Source organism: Esox lucius, chromosome 3 (assembly GCF_011004845.1).
Source record: "Esox lucius isolate fEsoLuc1 chromosome 3, fEsoLuc1.pri, whole genome shotgun sequence".
In the NCBI taxonomy this organism is placed as follows: domain Eukaryota; kingdom Metazoa; phylum Chordata; class Actinopteri; order Esociformes; family Esocidae; genus Esox; species Esox lucius.
In genome coordinates this window covers 6,712,748-6,730,654 of record NC_047571.1, presented here as the reverse complement: position 1 = coordinate 6,730,654, position 17,907 = coordinate 6,712,748, and the positions used below count along the sequence as shown (strand labels likewise).

Here is a 17,907-nt window from a genome sequence, read left to right as displayed (position 1 = left end):
TATTTATATTTGCTGAAAAAATATTTTTGGACATTAGGGTCCAAAGTAACTGTAAGTTCTTTAACATTTTGTTTTTTCTAGTCCTAAATTGAGCCCTATTCCTATACAGTGAATTATGGAGGTAGGGCAATACCCAACAAACACAAATGATTTGTTAAGACGGCCCATCAGGAGGGACAGTTGCTTTATGATCCCCTGGATGTCCTTAGGTCATCCCCTGCTTGATGTGTATGTAGGGTGTGTTGTGTACTGCAGTAATATTCCATAGACTGTGTGCAACAGTGACTCTTAGAAGGCTATGAACATGTTTTAACAAAGTCTGTTGGACCCGATTTTACTCCGTAATTTCCAAGAAGTTCAGGCTGCGATGCAAGCAGACAAATACATTAATGATTTGATCGCAATAATTGTTCTGAAAACTGAATCTTAGGGAAATAGGTGTATCTCACATCCTAAAATGAATAGTTATATCATACTGTATGACAGAAATGACAAGAGAGGACTTTAAAAAGGCGCTATTATCCTGATCATGTAAATCTTTCAGTTACTAAATGAAGCTTCAGGCCTAAGGAAAAAGGCATGAATTGTGACTTAACATGGTAAGAAGTTGGGATAAAGAGCAGAGCTGGGCACCAAACCATAAATCTTTTAATCGTTAATTAACAAAGTTAACATTTTCAATTTAACGTTTAAGTTAACTGTGAAAATCATTATCGGACTGCGCCAAAATTTTGCTTCAGTCTGGAGTGGGGAACAAGACCAAATCCAATGCTTGCTGTACTGAATATCTAGATGCTATTTTCAAAGTCAAAAATGTATTTCTCAGTAAGATTGCGCGCAAGTCTCAAGGCTTCAGTATGAAACTCAAGAGTAAAAAAACACTGTGTTGTAAACATCATCTGTGATTGGCCAACAAAGAATGTCTCTCTAGTATCTGTGAAATGGATTGGCTATTCATTGTTATGCTGGGGTGTGACCTTCCAAAAATGTTGTAATTTCAACACCATTTTACGTTACCTCGCCTTGATGGAATGAGGACGAATGTTATGTCATTTGCATTAGTCAGGAAGTCAGGAATCCAATGGAAAAATATGTGAGGTTCTAGCATGTTGTTTTTATAATATAAATTAATGTTCATATTTATCATAACTGCCATTACATTTTTAATGATTTTACCGATTAACGGTTAACAAAGTTAACCTGTTTACAGTATATTTCAAATCAAAACTTGACCAACCAGAGAACAAACATGAAGGAACAGGATATCCAATCAGATGTAACTTATGATATGATAACGTATGTGTGAAAACCTGTGGTACAACATAGAGAATACAGTGCTTCTTTTTAGATAGTGTCCACTTTTTCCTCAGAGAGCAACTCACATCTAGATAGCGTTAAATTGCAGCAATAATTCTAACAGTTCTGTAGAGAATACAGTAGATAGTGAGAGGAGCTAGAGACATTCCATCCTCTGAAATGGGGAGGGCTGAAAAGCCCCTAGTCTTTTGTATTCTGTTTGTTGGTACATTTGTCATGTGGCCAGAGGTAAAAAAAAATCATCCGCCTACCAATGCATTGAGGGCCCATTGTTAACGCTTCCGTAACCTTTGATTGACAGTACTGCCTTGTGCATTACTGTGTGTGCCCCTAGTACAGCTGGGAAAATAATAATATTGTGATATATTGCTTGAGTTGATGTGATAATGATTAATTTAATGTTTATAAAAACTAATATTTTACTTCCCATCGTCTCTTTACAAATTACATAGATTAACATACAGTGGGGAGAACAAGTATTTGATACACTGCCGATTTTGCAGGTTTTCTTTAGAACCTATTAACAGCTCGTTACCTAAAAGACACTTGTCCACACACTCAATCAAACAGACTCCAACCTCTCCACAATGGCCAAGACCAGAGAGCTGTGTAAGGACATCAGGGATAAAATTGTAGACCTGCACAAGGCTGGGATGGGTTACAGGACAATAGGAAAGCAGCTTGGTGAGAAGGTAACAACTGTTGGCGCAATTATTAGAAAATGGAAGGATTTCAAGATGACGGTCAATCTCCCTCGGTCTGAGGCTCTATGCAAGTTCTCACCTTGTGGGTCATCAATGGTCATGAGGAAGGTGAGGGATCAGCCCAGACCTCGTCAATAACCCGAAGAGAGCTGGGACCACTGTCTCAAAGAAAACCATTAGTAACACATTAGTAATCCTGCAGCGCACGCAAGGTCCCCCTGCTCAAGCCAGCGCATGTCCAGGCCCGTCTGAAGTTTGCCAATGACCATCTGGATGATCCAGAGGAGGAATGGGAGAAGGTCATGTGGTCTGATGAGACAAAAATAGAGATTTTTGGTATAAACTCCACTCGCCGTGTTTGGAGAAAGAATAAGGATGGGTACAACCCGAAGAACACCATCCCAAACGTGAAGCATGGAGATGGAAACATCATTCTTTGGGGATGCTTTTCTGCAAAGGGGACAGGACGACTGCACCGTATTGAGGGGAGGATGGATGGGGCCATGTATCGTGAGATCTTGGCCAACAACCTCCTTCCCTCAGTAAGAGCATTGAAGATGGTTCGTGGCTTGGTCTTCCAGCATGACAACGACCTGAAACACACAGCCAGGGCAACTAAGGAGTGTCTCCGCTAAGAATGTCATGCGATAAAATGCAAATTATCTACTTAAAAATCATACAATGTGATTTTCTGGATTATTTTACTTTGATTCAGTCACTCACAGTTGAAGAGTACCTATGATAAAAATTACAGACTTCTAGATGCTTTGTAAGTGGGAAAACCTGCAAAATCGACAGTGGGATGAGAAATGAGAAATACTTGTTCCCCCCACTGTACATACTGTATTCTCTTTCAAATTTCAAACTTAAAAAATCCCAGATCTACTCCTGAGACACACTGACACACACATCGTGAATCAAGCCCTTTCAGTCACATCTTGTTTTTCTGTCAGGGAATGTGCGCATTTAGCACAAAAAGCCTAACCTGAAACGACAGTTCATTCTGATGTGCAGTTTTCACCCCCATGCGACTCTCTTACTGCATCACACCTCATAATGGCACACCACCCCGTTCATCTATTATTATCTTTCTGCTCTGTCTGTCATCATCATCATCACACTTCAGGAATCTAGGGGATCTATGTATCAGCCCTAAAATATCAAAACCTCTTATCTCCTAAACTAAACTTTTTCAGGAAATGTACAAAACTGTGAAATTATGATTTGTTTTCTTTCCTCAGTCCTAGGCTTGATATTATAGCTGTAGATTGAGGAGCGTTATTGCTGTTACTACATACAAAAAAATTAATCTGACCACAAGCATACATTTATATTTCCCACAACCACAGACAGGCACAGAATATTTAGTGTGCAATTTCATGATGAGTAAACAAATTGGTTATTCCATCAATCTTCTCCATTTACTCATGAGAAAACATTGCCTTTGTACTCATCTCATCTATTTTATTCCACATGTAGTATAATTGAATCTCACTCATCCACCAAACCTCATTCACACATTCATTTATTTATTTTCTAATGCCTTTTCTCTTTGGTATATAATTAGAAAGGTTCAGTGTTCAATACAATCAAATACTGTGGTCTGTCAAAATGAAGACCTATTTGATGTATCACATTTATACAGTGTCAAAACATAATTGGTTTGAATAGAGTGAATCCATTTAAATGCAATTACTTTTTGACAGTGCCCCTGATTGAGGCATAACCTTGCTCTTGAAAATAGGGTGTCATGTTTTAGTCAATAAATGTATCAAAATAGAAATACCCTTGACATTTCAACTTTGAAATATTATCACTAAGAAGGTTGTAAGACAAAACAACAGATTTTCACTTGAATGGGAATGTCGATTTTACATTTGACTGTCAATCATCCAATTTATCGAAATGGTAGACTTATGGGTAATAGAATAGAGATTACCATTTAAGTCAACATATGACAGTGGGGGGAGTGCCAGTCATGTGCCTCCTTCGGAGGTTGGTACAGATTAACTAAATGCTTCCTGGATGTTGGACAGGATTGCCTTGTTTTGTCCAGCTTTAGCGACTCCTCATAAGTCTGCCAGTGACAAGCCCTGTTGTTGTTATCCAGTCAATGTACACCTCCAGTGCATACAGTGTATGCCTGCAAAAACACTTCTCGGTTGAGCCAGCAGTTTGATGATAAGTTGAACAACTTGGCAGGCTCTGCAACAAGTCTTGATTTTTGACCTTCCCATGAACACAAATTGGACAAAACTTAGAATTAAGATGGGAGAAGATGGAGGGAAAAAATATTTAAACAATTTAAAAAAGGATACATGGATGTGTTGTGGCATTGTGAGCTTCGCAAAATTGGTGAACTTTGAACACCTTTAACCCCTGGTTAGTTTGGAATGGTTTGGCGCTCTGTTCCAAAAGTTATGTTGGGTGTTCATGCGGACAAAGATTAATTTCAGTTTAAAGGGATTCCTTCAAAAAGTGATTGAATTCGGTTTTAACCAATATTAAGAAATGAAGATACACTTATCACATTTGATTAACTTTAATTACTGTATCTTCTTTTCATTTAGGTGAAAGGACATCCAACATGTAACTTCCGCCTGGAGCTTGAGAAAGACCAAGCAGAATGTTTTGTAAAGCTGAGGCACCAAGAATCTTCAAATGACTCCAAAGGTGACATCACCAGAGTATATTTTGATTACATGGAACATATTCATCTTTCCTCATCAGACAGTTATGATAAATCATGGATTACGAATAGATTTTGGAATATTTTGGCGGTGGGAACAGTCTGCACTTTTTAGAGAAGCTAGAGAGATTACAAGTTAAATAGATGTGAAGGGCACTCAACTAAATTATTTTGATTAAGGTTTAAATAAAGATACATTGCCTGAAATTAAAAACTTAGGTTTGGTAGAACTCTTTAGACTTTTAGTATGTGTATAATCTGCAGTGTATGTGTGTGTGTCTGTGTTTACATTATACTAAACAGGACCAACATTTAAACAAGGGCAGAAAAACAAGTAATATTCAACCTTGTAGAGACCACTCACCCATCCCCACAAAGATTTTTTTGTTCCTGTTTAGGCAAACATTTTATATGTTATGTTAGGATTTAGGGGTTAGTATTTAGGTTCACAGTTAACTGTTAAACATTAGGGTTAAGGAAGATAGTATTTTTAATGGGAAGAACTATTTGTGTCCCCACAACGATAGAGATTCCTAAAATATGTGTGTGTGTGTGCTTTGCTGTGAAAGGATTGGGAGCATTCAGATCCATCACATTTAAGGGAGCAGGGATCTCATGCATCAGTTACTTCGGCACTTGAATTAAGACATTGTTACTGCTTATCAATAATCGGTTTGTTCTTGTTCTATAACCTAATGTGATTATGAAGCATTCATGATTAAAAAATATGAGCACTTCCATTGTTTATTCAGGGAGAAACACATTGAGAACGTTATCTTTTTCAAGTGTGCTCTGTTTACATGGATTAAAGCCCAGCGTAATAAAAGCAATACAGAAAGTCAGAACACTAATATTTCAGTTCAAATTTCAGTTCATTAGCATTTATTTTTCTTAAGCAAATCCATCAATATTAAATGTATTGAATGACACGTATTCAAGCTTGAGCAAATTTGGTCGCAAATTCGACCTCTGCGGATCACTAACATTTTAAACTATCTTAGTTCTGATGCTACTTTTGATATCCAATCTTATATTCTTGGTTTACATGCTATTGTTTTTATATTATCATGGTTGTCAGATATTTATTTACAAGTGATTTGTAAATAAATCATAGATTATTAATCTCTTCTGATATAAAGCTTAGTGCATTCCACCGCAATAGTCCTTAAAGGTATCACCTGTGAAATCAAATGGCACAGTGGAAGATTGCATATAGGGGTGCTAAGCCCCGAATGTATTGTGAACCTAGCAACGCCTCTGTGTCAGGCCTCTACCTTCCAAGGTAGTGTAAGCAACTTTTAAAAAAGGTATTTCACTGTGATCAGAGTCTAACAGGTTCTGCTCTCGATTCAAGCAAATTGCTTTTTGTACCAATTAATTAAACACTACTAAATGTGTCAATAAAAATGACTGTGCCGTCAGAAATCCTTGCTGTTAGATAATGGTTTGCAAAGCAGGATTCCAAATGAGCAAATAAGGAATTTATGAATTTACTCTCTCACCCATAGCCTAAAAATCTCAAAAGCTCAGGTATTTAGTTCAGGTATTCAGGTGTAGGTTAAATTGTTGAAGTAAGAATTATGATCCAAGCTTCATGATTTAAAGTATGATGACAGATACTATTAATTTGGAAACAAATCTGGAGTTGTCAGTATACCAGGTTATTGCCAGGACATGTTGAAATTTATTCATGCCTTGCCAACAAACCCCAAGTCTTCCATCATTCCAGTTGATTTATTTGGGAAATAAATTATTATTATTATTTTTTATCCTGTCCAAATCATCCTCTGAATAACTAATATTCTGGAGTGACAATGAAATGATGTAAGTTCTAATTGGACTATAAAAATGCTACAGAAGTGACATCTGCAGTGCTTGTACAGCTGATGTTTTGATGTATCATACTCTATCAAACATTTGGAAATGGTGCTCTTCATTCAAATTTAACCCATTCTGTTATAGCTTTTTTTCTACAAAAGTAGGTAGTTCTGAATCCCCAAGCACACATTTCTATTGTGGTCAACTTGTTTAGTAATAGGAAGTGAGCAGCTCTGTCAAACATCTTTGAAAGGTCTATAAAGAACGCAGTGCAAATTATTTTATTTTATCAGAAATGTAGACATTGTCATTTTTAACCTGTGAGGTTACATTATCAGTCCTATATATGTTGTATCTAAAGAATACATCACAAATAATACATCACAATGCATTTAACCATCAGAAAAACAAAAAATAGTCTCTTTTGCAAGGAAGATCTGGACAAAAAGGCAGAAGCTAACAATACATTACAGATTTAAAACAAACAATTTAACTACATGGTCCAGCCTAAAGAAAACATTTACACTCCTGTAGCAGAGTCTTTCACTAAAACGAAACATTTTAATAGTCTGGTATCTTACAACATGCAGTGCCATCACTGTGACCAGAGCCCCGTGGGAAAGCAGACATACAGTAGGCTAGACACATTAATCATGTACTGCTAAGGGAAAGCACATTGATATAAAGACTTGCATCACTGAGATCTTATCCTAAATATCTTCACTGGCCGGCAGAAGTATTGAGACACCTGACCAATTCTGTTCTTTTAGTGAATTACAAATGGTGCACTTACATTTTGTTCTGTGTGAAGATAAAAACACTGACACTCAAAATCAATTTGGTGACATTTCATGTTGGAATTTGTTTTATGTGTTTTTGACCCAACAAGGACACAATTACCATACCATTGACCTCCACCTGTGAACCATTCCATTTTTGTTATGTTTTCTGGATAAAAAACACACTGTTGAAGGATCACTGGTCAGGTTATGAATCTGAAGGAAAATGAAGACCAAAGAGCATTCAACAGAAGCTGAAGAGATAAAATAATACACATGTGTTGAACAAGAAAAAGGTTCAAAATAATATCCAAGTGTTTGGATATCCCAGTGAGCACAGTTGGATCAATAATCAGGAAATGGAAGCAGAATCACACCTCCCAGGCACCGCCAAGAAAAGGCCATGCCTCAAAATGTTACTATGACAGAGCTACAGATTTCATTGGCTGTGAGTGAAGTAATGGTGCACCAGCCAGACATATCACATAGTCAAAGAAACATTAAAATGGCTCACAAAAAAAAAAGAATGTCCTGTCAAAGTCCAGATCTCAGTCCTATTACCAATCTTTGGCACTATTTGCAGTCACGCCCCAGTTCTCATCGATGGCACTGAGGTGGAGCGTGTGTCCAGCTTCAAATTTGTGAGTGTCCACATCTCCAAGGACCTCTCCTGGTCTCTCGAAACTTCAGCCCCTGGTCAAAAAGGCACAGCAGCATCTGTACTTCTTGAGGAGGCTGAAAAAGGCCCATCTGTCTTCCAAGGTCCTTGTGAACTTCTACTGCTGCACAATTGAGAGCATCTGACCAACTGCGCCACAGTGTTGTTTAACGGTTGCTCCTTAGCCGCCCGGAAGGCCCTGCAATGGGTGGTACAGGTCTGTTCGTTCACACACCAGCAGGCTCAGGAACACTATCTTTCCATCTGCTGTAACCCTGCTGAACTCTGTGACTTTCCATCACTTTGTCCACCCTTTGTACTACTGGACTCAGTCACTGCCTTACAAGTCTGATAAGGTTTTCAGTTTCAGTTATCCACAGGTATGTGTTAATGCTGCTGTTCCTGTATTTCATTTGCACATGCTGACTTGCACCTTATATTTGTCCTCATTGCACATTTAGATCTGCATTTACATACAGTGAGGGAAACGTGTTTTTCAGGATTTTTTTGTTGTCTCTTACTGTTCAAATAAACCTACCATTAAAATTATAGACTGATCAATTCTTTGTCAGTGGGCAAACATGCAAAATCAGCATGGGATCCAAAACAAAATTCCCTCACTGTACACGTGTCTACTGTACCTCAGTCACCTCATTGCTGCTATCCCTGCATTCCAGTTGCACATGCTACTGTGCCTCAATTGCAAATTCAGAATGCCATTGAGAATGTGAACTTGTACCCGTACAACTATTTATCCCACTTGTACATATAGTGGGGAGAACAAGTATTTGATACACTGCCGATTTTGCAGGTTTTCCCACATACAAAGCATGTAGAGGTCTGTAATTTTTATCATAGGTACTCTTCAACTGTGAGTGACGGAATCTAAAACAGAAAACAGGACAATAGGCAAGCAGCTTGGTGAGAAGGCAACAACTGTTGGTGCAATTATTAGAAAATTTCAAGTTCAAGATGACGGTCAATCTCCCTCGGTCTGGGGCTCCATGCAAGCTCTCACCTCGTGGGGCATTAATAATAATGAGGAAGGTGAGGTCTCAGCCCAGAACTACATGGTAGGACCTGGTCAATGACCTGAAGAGAGCTGGGACCACAGTCTCAAAGAAAACCATTAGTAACACACTATGCCGTCATGGATTAAAATCCTGCTGCGCACGCAAGGTCCCCATGCTCAAGCCAGCTCATGTCCAGGCCCGTCTGAAGTTTGCCAATGACCATCTGGATGATCCAGAGGAGGAATGGGAGAAGGTCATGTGGTCTGACGAGACAAAAATAGAGCTTTTCAGTCTGAACTCCACTCGCCGTGTTTGGAGGAAGAAGAAGGATGAGTACAACCCCAAGAACACCATCCCAACCGTGAATTATGGAGGTGGAAACATCATTCTTTGGGGATGCTTTTCTGCAAAGGGGACAGGACGACTGCACCGTATTGAGGGGAGGATGGATGGGGCCATGTATCGTGAGATCTTGGCCAACAACCTCCTTCCCTCAGTAAGAGCATTGAAGATGGGTCGTGGCTGGGTCTCCCAGCATGACAATGACCCGAAACACACAGCCAGGGCAACTAAGGAGTGTCTCCGCTAAGAAGCCTCTCAAGGTCCTGGAGTGGCCTAGCCAGTCTCCAGACCTGAACCCAATAGAAAATCTTTGGAGGGAGCTGAAAGTCCATATTGCCCAGCGACAGCCCCGACACCTGAAGGATCTGGAGAAGGTCTGTATGGAGGAGTGGGCTAAAATACCTGCTGCAATGTGTGCAAACCTGGTCAAGAACTATATGTTTTAGATTCCGTCACTCACAGTTGAAGAGTACCTATGATAAAAATGACAGACTTCTACATGCTTTGTAAGTGGGAAAACCTGCAGAATCTGCAGTGTATCAAATACTTGTTCTCCCCACTGTATATTATACTTAATACCTGTACATTTTCTGTTAATTTGTAAATTTCCCACTGCGCATTTAGAATTGCCATATGTAATTCATTTGCTTTAATTGGACACCTATGCATTCCACCTATACATACTTAATACTTGTACATTTTTCTGCACTCCTCTATTTCCACTTCTGGTTAGACATGAACTGCATTTTGTTGTACTGTATTGTACTTGTTCAATGACAGTTAAGTTGAATCTAATCTAATCTATTTGGACATTTTGGTCCACAAGCATCTTCCAAAAAACATCAGCAAGCTGGTGCAAATCTCCCAAGACTGGGTCAAAATCGCTCGGCTGGAATATACAGTGGATATAAAAAGTTTACACACCCCTGTTAAAATGCCAGGTTTTGTGGTGTTTAAGAATGAGACAAAGATAAATCATGTCAGAACTTTTTCCACTTTTAATGTGACCTATAATGTGAACAATTCAGTAGAAAAACCAACTGAAATCTTCGAGGTGGGAAAATGAAAAATAAAAACCTTACAATAACCTGGTTTGCATAAGTGTGCACACCCTCTTATAACTAGAGATATGGCTGTGTTCAGAATAACCAATCACATTCAAACTCATGTTAAATAGAAATCAAAAACAAACATCAAGTCTCCCAAACGCATGTGGGAAAATGTATTATGGTCTGATGAAACCAAGGTAGAACCTTTTGGCCATAATTCCAAAAGGTATGTTTGGCACAAAAACAAAACTGCACATCACTCAAAGAACATCATACCCACAGTGAAGCATGGTGGTGGCAGCATCATGCTTTGGGGCTGTTTTTCTTCAGCCTTTGTCAGGGTGAAGGGAATTATGAACAGTTCCAAATACCAGGCAATTTTGGCACAAAACCTTCAGGTCTGTTTGAAAGCTGAAGATGAAGAGGAAGTTCACCTTTGAGCACAACAACGACCCAAAGCACACATCCAAATCCACAAAAGCATGGCTTCACCAGAAGAAGATTAACATTTTGGAATGGTCCAGCCAGAGCCCAGACCGGAATCCAATTGAACATCTGTGGGGTGATTTGAACAGGGCTGTGCACAGGAGATGTCCTCGCAATCTGACAGATTTGGAGTGCTTTTGCAAAGAAGAGTGGGCAAATATTGCCACATCAAGATGTGCCATGCTAAAGACTCCTACCCAAAAACACTGAGTGCTCTAATAAAATGAAAAGGTACTTCAACAAAGTATTAGTTTAAAGGTGTGCACACTTATGCAACCAGGTTATTGTGAGTTTTTTACTTCACATTTTCCCCCTCAAAGATTTCAGTTTGTTTTTCAATTGAATTGTTCACGTTATAGGTCACATTAAAGGTGGAAAAAGTTCTGACATGATTTATCTGTCTCATTCTTGCAAACCTGGCATTTTAACAGGGGTGTGTAGACTTTTTATATCCATTGGAACACTTACTCCATACCACTCCAGAAGATGCAGTAATTGCAGCTCTACCAAATGTTGATGTGTTCAGGTTGAATAATTATGCAACATATTTCCCAACATAAAATCAGTGTCAACTTACATTAATTGATTTCACATGTCAGTGTTAAAAAATCTAAAATCAAACAGAACAGAATTTTAATGTACCATTTATTATTCAGCAATATGAAAGAATTGGTCAAGGTCTGAATACTTTTGCGAGGCATTGCATTTGCTCGTCTCTTTTAAATTATTCTGATGCCAAGTTATTATTCTTTTTGGAGTTTGATACATATTTTACAGATAGACACTCACTTTGCTATCTCTTGGAGCGAAAACAGGTTAACCATTATGCTCCTGGCAATTTCACACTCTTTTGTGTCACAACAGGCAATTTCAGGAGTCACATTTCAGAGGAATGCTTTCTCAGCCGTGGTGGTCATTCTCTTGACACAATTCCCCCATTTAGGCACTCACACTCCCGTTCGCACAGATTAACATACAGCTCCGGAAAAAATGAAGAGACCACTGCACCTTTTTCTTTCCTTTCCCAAAAAGTTGAAAAGGAAAGCTTTGAGTGAGGAACTGAAGCGTTCAATTTGCAGTGGTCTCTTAATTTTAACCCTTCGGTTCCTCACTCAAAATCTTCCTTTTTGACTTTTTTGGAAAGGAAAGAAAAAGTCTCAGTGGTCTCTTAATATTTTCCAGAGCTGTATTTTTTGATAGTTTTATACCACCACCAGTACCATAATGGATTTCCATTCATTTAGTGTGGATGACTGGAATAAATCAAAAACAATAATTGCATATAAGGTAGGCAACTATTATAGAAATGTCATTAAAAAATATATAGTTTTTTAGAACTGCTGTGTGATCTCTTGACAGGTTACGGATGCAATGCGATCTGGGATAACATAGCATGTTGGGACCATGCAGATGTTGGAGAAACAGTGACCATAGAGTGTCCGAGAGTGCTCAAGGCTTTCTTTGGCAGAAATGGTATTGTATTGCAGATTTGTCTTTGTGTGAATTGTAATTTCAATATCAATGTCAAAGTCTCCATTGACAATGAGTGCTTGTTTGAGATTTTCCCCGTTTGCCATAATCCCGGATGACTAAACCTACAATCCTTCTTAATGCAGAAGTCCTACTGTTGAAGTGCAATGTGAGGCTAGACATTGTCTTCTGGTGTACATATATATCTTGTACTGTGACAACATACTCCACTGAATCATGGTGAATTGCACCAAGCAAGGTTCAGAGCATGATACGTTCTGCACAGCATAGACTTGAGGCAAAATGGTTCATGTATGCTCGCTCCACAATCTCCACTGAGCCATGTGACAGGGTAGGGTGCTGCTGAGCTCTTCACTTTCCCATCCCTACTGGCAACAATCTGGACAAATCTGCACTGACACTTGTCATTATAAACAAATTACAGAGACAAAGAGGATGATGGATTTAAATAGATAGTTCAGGATTTTGTCAATGGGCCGTGTTAATTCGTTCAAATTCCGGACAGTCGGATGAACTTGTAGATACCATTTGTATGTCCCTGCCTAGTTCAGAAAAGAACTGTACCCCAGCACTAGCAAATCTCAAGGAATTCATGCAAGCTTTCCCTGTAGACTTCAGTCCATTGTCTTAGCAATGAATTGTAATGGGGGACAGACACAGGGAACAGACACAGAGGGTGTGTTCAGGGCCCTGGTGGCTGTTTTATTAACACAAACACAGGGAGCAGGTGGGTGAGGGAGGAGGTGAGGGAGAAAGGAAAATCAAAGGTAAAACCCTGCGATTGGGAAGACTTTGGGAGGAATGGGTGCTGTTGGTTGTAGCTTTGGTATCAGCTCCAGCACTCTTCATCTCCTAGCCGTTTTCCTCCAAATCTTCTGGAAGCTGCCAACATTTTCTGTCAGGCGCTGGTGCAACATTGGTTTGTGGGGTGTGGGCGCATTCACCCCAGAGAAGGTAGTTTTGCTGGCAAAACGCAGAAGATGGATGCAGATACATAAAAATTATATCAGACTCTGTGGAAGTAAAGAAAAATCCTGAACAATTGCATTATAGACGTTGTATTCACCTGAAGATTGGATACAGTTCTACGACAAAAGACCCAAATTCAAGATATCTCAGTGGAAGTGTAGTGTAAAACAGATTTAAAGAGGACAAGTTGGGCCGGTAAAGTTGACCTGAGAGACTTAATTGTAACAGAAACCCTCCAGGGAGCATAACATTACCCGTCATGCCATCTGGGCAGGCTGCTTAGGCAGGGTCGAATAGACTGATAAAGTGTGGCATCCGAATAAAAAAGGGTACAAGAAAATAGCTTGTGGCTGTACTGAGTGTGGCATTTTAAATTACACCAAATACCACCTGGGGTTCAAGCACAGGCATATTAAATAACACCAAATTACACCTGGGGTTCAAGTACCGGCATATTAAATTACACCAAATTACACCTGGGGTTCAAGCACCAGCATATTAAATTGCACCACGTTACACTTGGGGTTCAAGCACCGGCATGAGTTGCTGTACTCCTTATATAGTGCACTAGTTTGGGAATATGGTGACATTTGGGATCCAGCCATATTCGTCATGTCATTGTGAATAACACAGAATAAACACAGTTTCTCACTTCCTCGATTCCACCGACATTCTCCCCTTGCCCCCGTCCATCCCTGCCGTGTTGCCGGTGGAGAGGAGCTTGCTTCCCCCAGTGTGCCAGACTTTCTATCCCCGGGCACATTCTGTTGCCCTCTTTGGAATAGCAACTCCAGGAGAAGAGACACATTCAATATTAAACTGCCAAGGCTTCCCTGAACTGAACATGAACGATTTAGGATTCCCAGGGATAGAACACCCGTTGTGAGAAACTGGCCTGTTAAAGTAACATCTCTTACCGCTCGAAAAGACTGAATGTGCTTTTGGAGTTCTGTGAAAACACTATAAACAAGAGCTTGTGATTAAAACTTAAAAGGGAGCCATCGTCCATCATGTTCAAAATGGCATCTCAGCCACTGAGTCATCACTTAGGGGTTACATGTGAAGCCATGTGTAGCAAATAACCCAAAAAGAGGATTTGAGGCCACTTGAGCGGGCTTACTACATGTAACAATGGTGGATAATGTTGGCATCCATCAGACTCACTGCAGAAATTCAATCATTGCATCTCGAGCAAACAAACATACAGACTTGTTTTTATTGACTATGATTTATGAGAACAGCAACGGGGCTGGATAACCGTTTTAAGTGTGTTTTTGAATTGAGGCAGTAGAATAATTTAACTGACCAAAGCGTTGTCTCTCCCCCCCCCCCCCCCCCCCCCCCGCAGGAAATATAAGCAAGAACTGTACAGCGGAGGGATGGTCTGAAAGCTTCCCCAACATATCCATGGTGTGTGGGGCGGACGACAACAAGGATGAGGTTAGCAGTGTCCTTTTTCAGGGGTAGTAGAAATCTTTCTGTCGTCTCTCCATTTCTGTGTATCTTTCTCCTCTCTCTCAAAAACAAGTGTTCTAGTTCCACGCAGTTTCCGTTCTTTTGTACAAAGACTGGAATTTTGTTTCTGATTAGATAGGAAAAACAAGCAGTAGGTAATTGCGTGGAAATTTGGTCCTGGGTCTGTTTTGATAGGGAAGGTAGACAAGAATACATATTGTGTGTGTGTGTTTCTGCGCGTGTGTGTGTGTGCGCGTGGGCACCCTGCAGATGAAACGCAGGCTCCTTAAAGCCAGTGTAAACATGCTGCTCACCGTGGAAACCCGGCTGTCTCCTACGTCCAAACATTGTACCAGGCTGTGTTACAAATTCCACCCTATTTCCTTTAGTGCACTATTTCTGACCAGGGCCATATGGGAAATAGGGTCCCTTCTGGCACACAGCCTCTGTCGTTGCGGTTGGCCCACTGTTGTCGAGGATGATGGGACGTTAAGTTGCAGCAGTGCCCTTGGAGAAAACACAACGACCACAGATTATCCTGTAGCCATTCCATTGCACAGCATTTGATCAGTACAATCTTTAAAGAAAGCTGAACCAGAAGAAGGGGCAGACAACCTCACAAATGACCCATCCATTCAGCACAATTTAAATAATCCTCGTAAATAGTCAATTGGCATACTGACAGAAGGAAATGGCTGGCCATGTTTCCCTCCTATTCATTTGTTTAGTTCAGATTGGGGTCTGAATGCAATTACATCAAAAAAGACTATTGTGCTCTTCTTTCTCTCATCTATTGGAGGTTTTCCCAAAAGGAGCCACTGGTCCGGATCACAGGGCCACTGTTGGCACTCTTTTGAATTCCTGCTGTCCAAAATATTGTATTTATGTATGTGATGGCAGTTTGCATTAGTTGTGTGATGATTATTTCCATAAAATGTGCCTTTTGTACTCTCACCTAAACCTTTTCCCTGTCCATTCAGTGGTTTTAAAGCAAAGTCCAATTTCTCAGAACTGAAAGATATTATTTTCACTATGAATAAGGGATGAGAGGATATATTTCCTATATGTTTGATTCGGACTGCAGTAGTGAAGCAGTGAGTTCTTGAAATTGGTGAAAATAGTTAAAGTGAATATACCAAGTGATCTTTTTGGGATACCACATCTAACCTGTAACCTAAGTGGAACCACCTTGGAACACTATGATTGTAACCTCTGTAGGAAAGAAAAGGTTCCTGGATGATCTTTTAGGGGTGTTTCAAATTTAAAACTTAGGGGGAACCCCAATAAGGTAATGGATTAATCTAAAATGGTTATCTTTCATTTGAAATGGTTCTTTAGAGAACCCTGTTTCCTCAAACAACTATAGGTGAAGGGTCCTCTAAAGAATGTCTTTCTTTAGAGTATAGATGTTGAAAGCATCAAAATACTTTAAAATTGTTTTGATCTCTAGGTAGGCTTTGTAAACTTGACTGGACTGTTGCCTGGAAAACTTTGAAGGGGAGTTCTGATATTCATGGATGTTGATGTTCAATTTAAAATAAGAAATCATACATTAGGAATGTGATATATCATGTATCAATGACAATAAATAGACAGTAGTGGATTCAAAAATGTTTGGGACCCATTTAAGATCGACAGCTTCAGTTTTGCCACCAGTGGCCACAAATTCGCTGAAATCATTTCTGATATTAAACATATCACCAGCAACAACATACAATGAGTTACAACGAGCTGTAGCATTTGACAAATATAAACCTCACCAGCATCCATCTACTGTAAAACATTTTTTAAGGTGGGTCATTTCAATACTTTGTTTCATAGAGTCTGAGGGGAAAGATGTTTGTTGATCAAGTATCAGGGTGGATTCATACCGATGCTGCAGCAATAAATGTTTTAGGAGGAAGTTGCACTAGCCTAGAACTCCGTATCATTTTTATTACACTACCCTAGACACCCATGTAATACTTATTATACCGCTGCACTACCCTAGACCCCTGTATCATATTTATTACACCGCTGCACTACCCTAGACCCCCGTATCATATTTATTACACCTCTGCACTACCCTAGATCTCCTTATCATATTTATTACACTACCTTAGACCCCCGTATCATATTTATTACACTACCCTAGACCTCCGTATCATATTTATTACACTACCCTAGACCTCTGTATCATATTTATTATACCGCTGCACTACCCTAGATCTCCGTATCATATGTATTACACCTTTGCACTACCCTAGACCTCCCTATCATATTTATTACACTACCTTAGACCCCCGTATCATATTTATTACACTACCCTAGACCTCTGTATCATATTTATTACACTACCCTAGACCTCCCTATCATATTTATTACACTACCTTAGACCACCGTATCATATTTATTACACTACCCTAGACCTCCGTATCATATTTATTACACTACCCTAGACCTCCGTATCATATTTATTACACCGCGGCACTACCCTAGACCCCAGTATCATATTTATTACACTACCCTAGACCCCCGTATCATATTTATTACACTACCCTAGACCTCCGTATCATATTTATTATACCGCTGTACTTCCCTAGACCTCCGTATCATATTTATTACTCCGCTGCACTTCCCTAGACCCCCGTATCATATTTATTACACTACCCTAGACCTCCGTATCATATTTATTATACCGCTGTACTTCCCTAGACCTCCGTATCATATTTATTACACCGCTGCACTTCCCTAGACCCCCGTATCATATTTATTACACTACCCCAGACCTCCGTATCATATTTATTATACTACCCTAGACACCCGTATCATATTTATTACACTACCCTAGACTTCCATATCATATGTATTACACTGCTGTACTTCCCTAGACCTCCGTATCATATTTATTGCAACTCTGCACTACCCTAGATCTCTGTATCATATTTATTACACTACCCTAGACCCCCCGTATCATATTTATTACACCGCTGCACTTCCCTAGACCTCCGTATCATATTTATTACACCGCTGCACTTCCCTAGACCTCTGTATCATATTTATTACACTTCCCTAGACCTCCGTATCATATTTATTATACCGCTGCACTTCCCTAGACCCCCGTATCATATTTATTACACTACCCTAGACACCCGTAT

At 39.6% G+C, this 17,907-nt stretch overlaps 1 protein-coding gene across 3 annotated transcripts in view; it reads left to right on the top strand.

The window, feature by feature from the left end:
- LOC105018022 (vasoactive intestinal polypeptide receptor 2) overlaps positions 1–17,907 on the top strand; it is a 45,231-nt gene that overhangs the window by 7,042 nt on the left and 20,282 nt on the right. For all 3 annotated transcript variants that reach the window (XM_034288820.1, XM_034288816.1, XM_034288817.1), the window contains exons 3-5: positions 4,592–4,694; positions 12,215–12,328; positions 14,664–14,755. In XM_034288820.1, the coding sequence (XP_034144711.1) occupies positions 4,592–4,694; positions 12,215–12,328; positions 14,664–14,755 (309 nt within the window). The remainder of the gene's footprint in view (positions 1–4,591; positions 4,695–12,214; positions 12,329–14,663; positions 14,756–17,907) is intronic.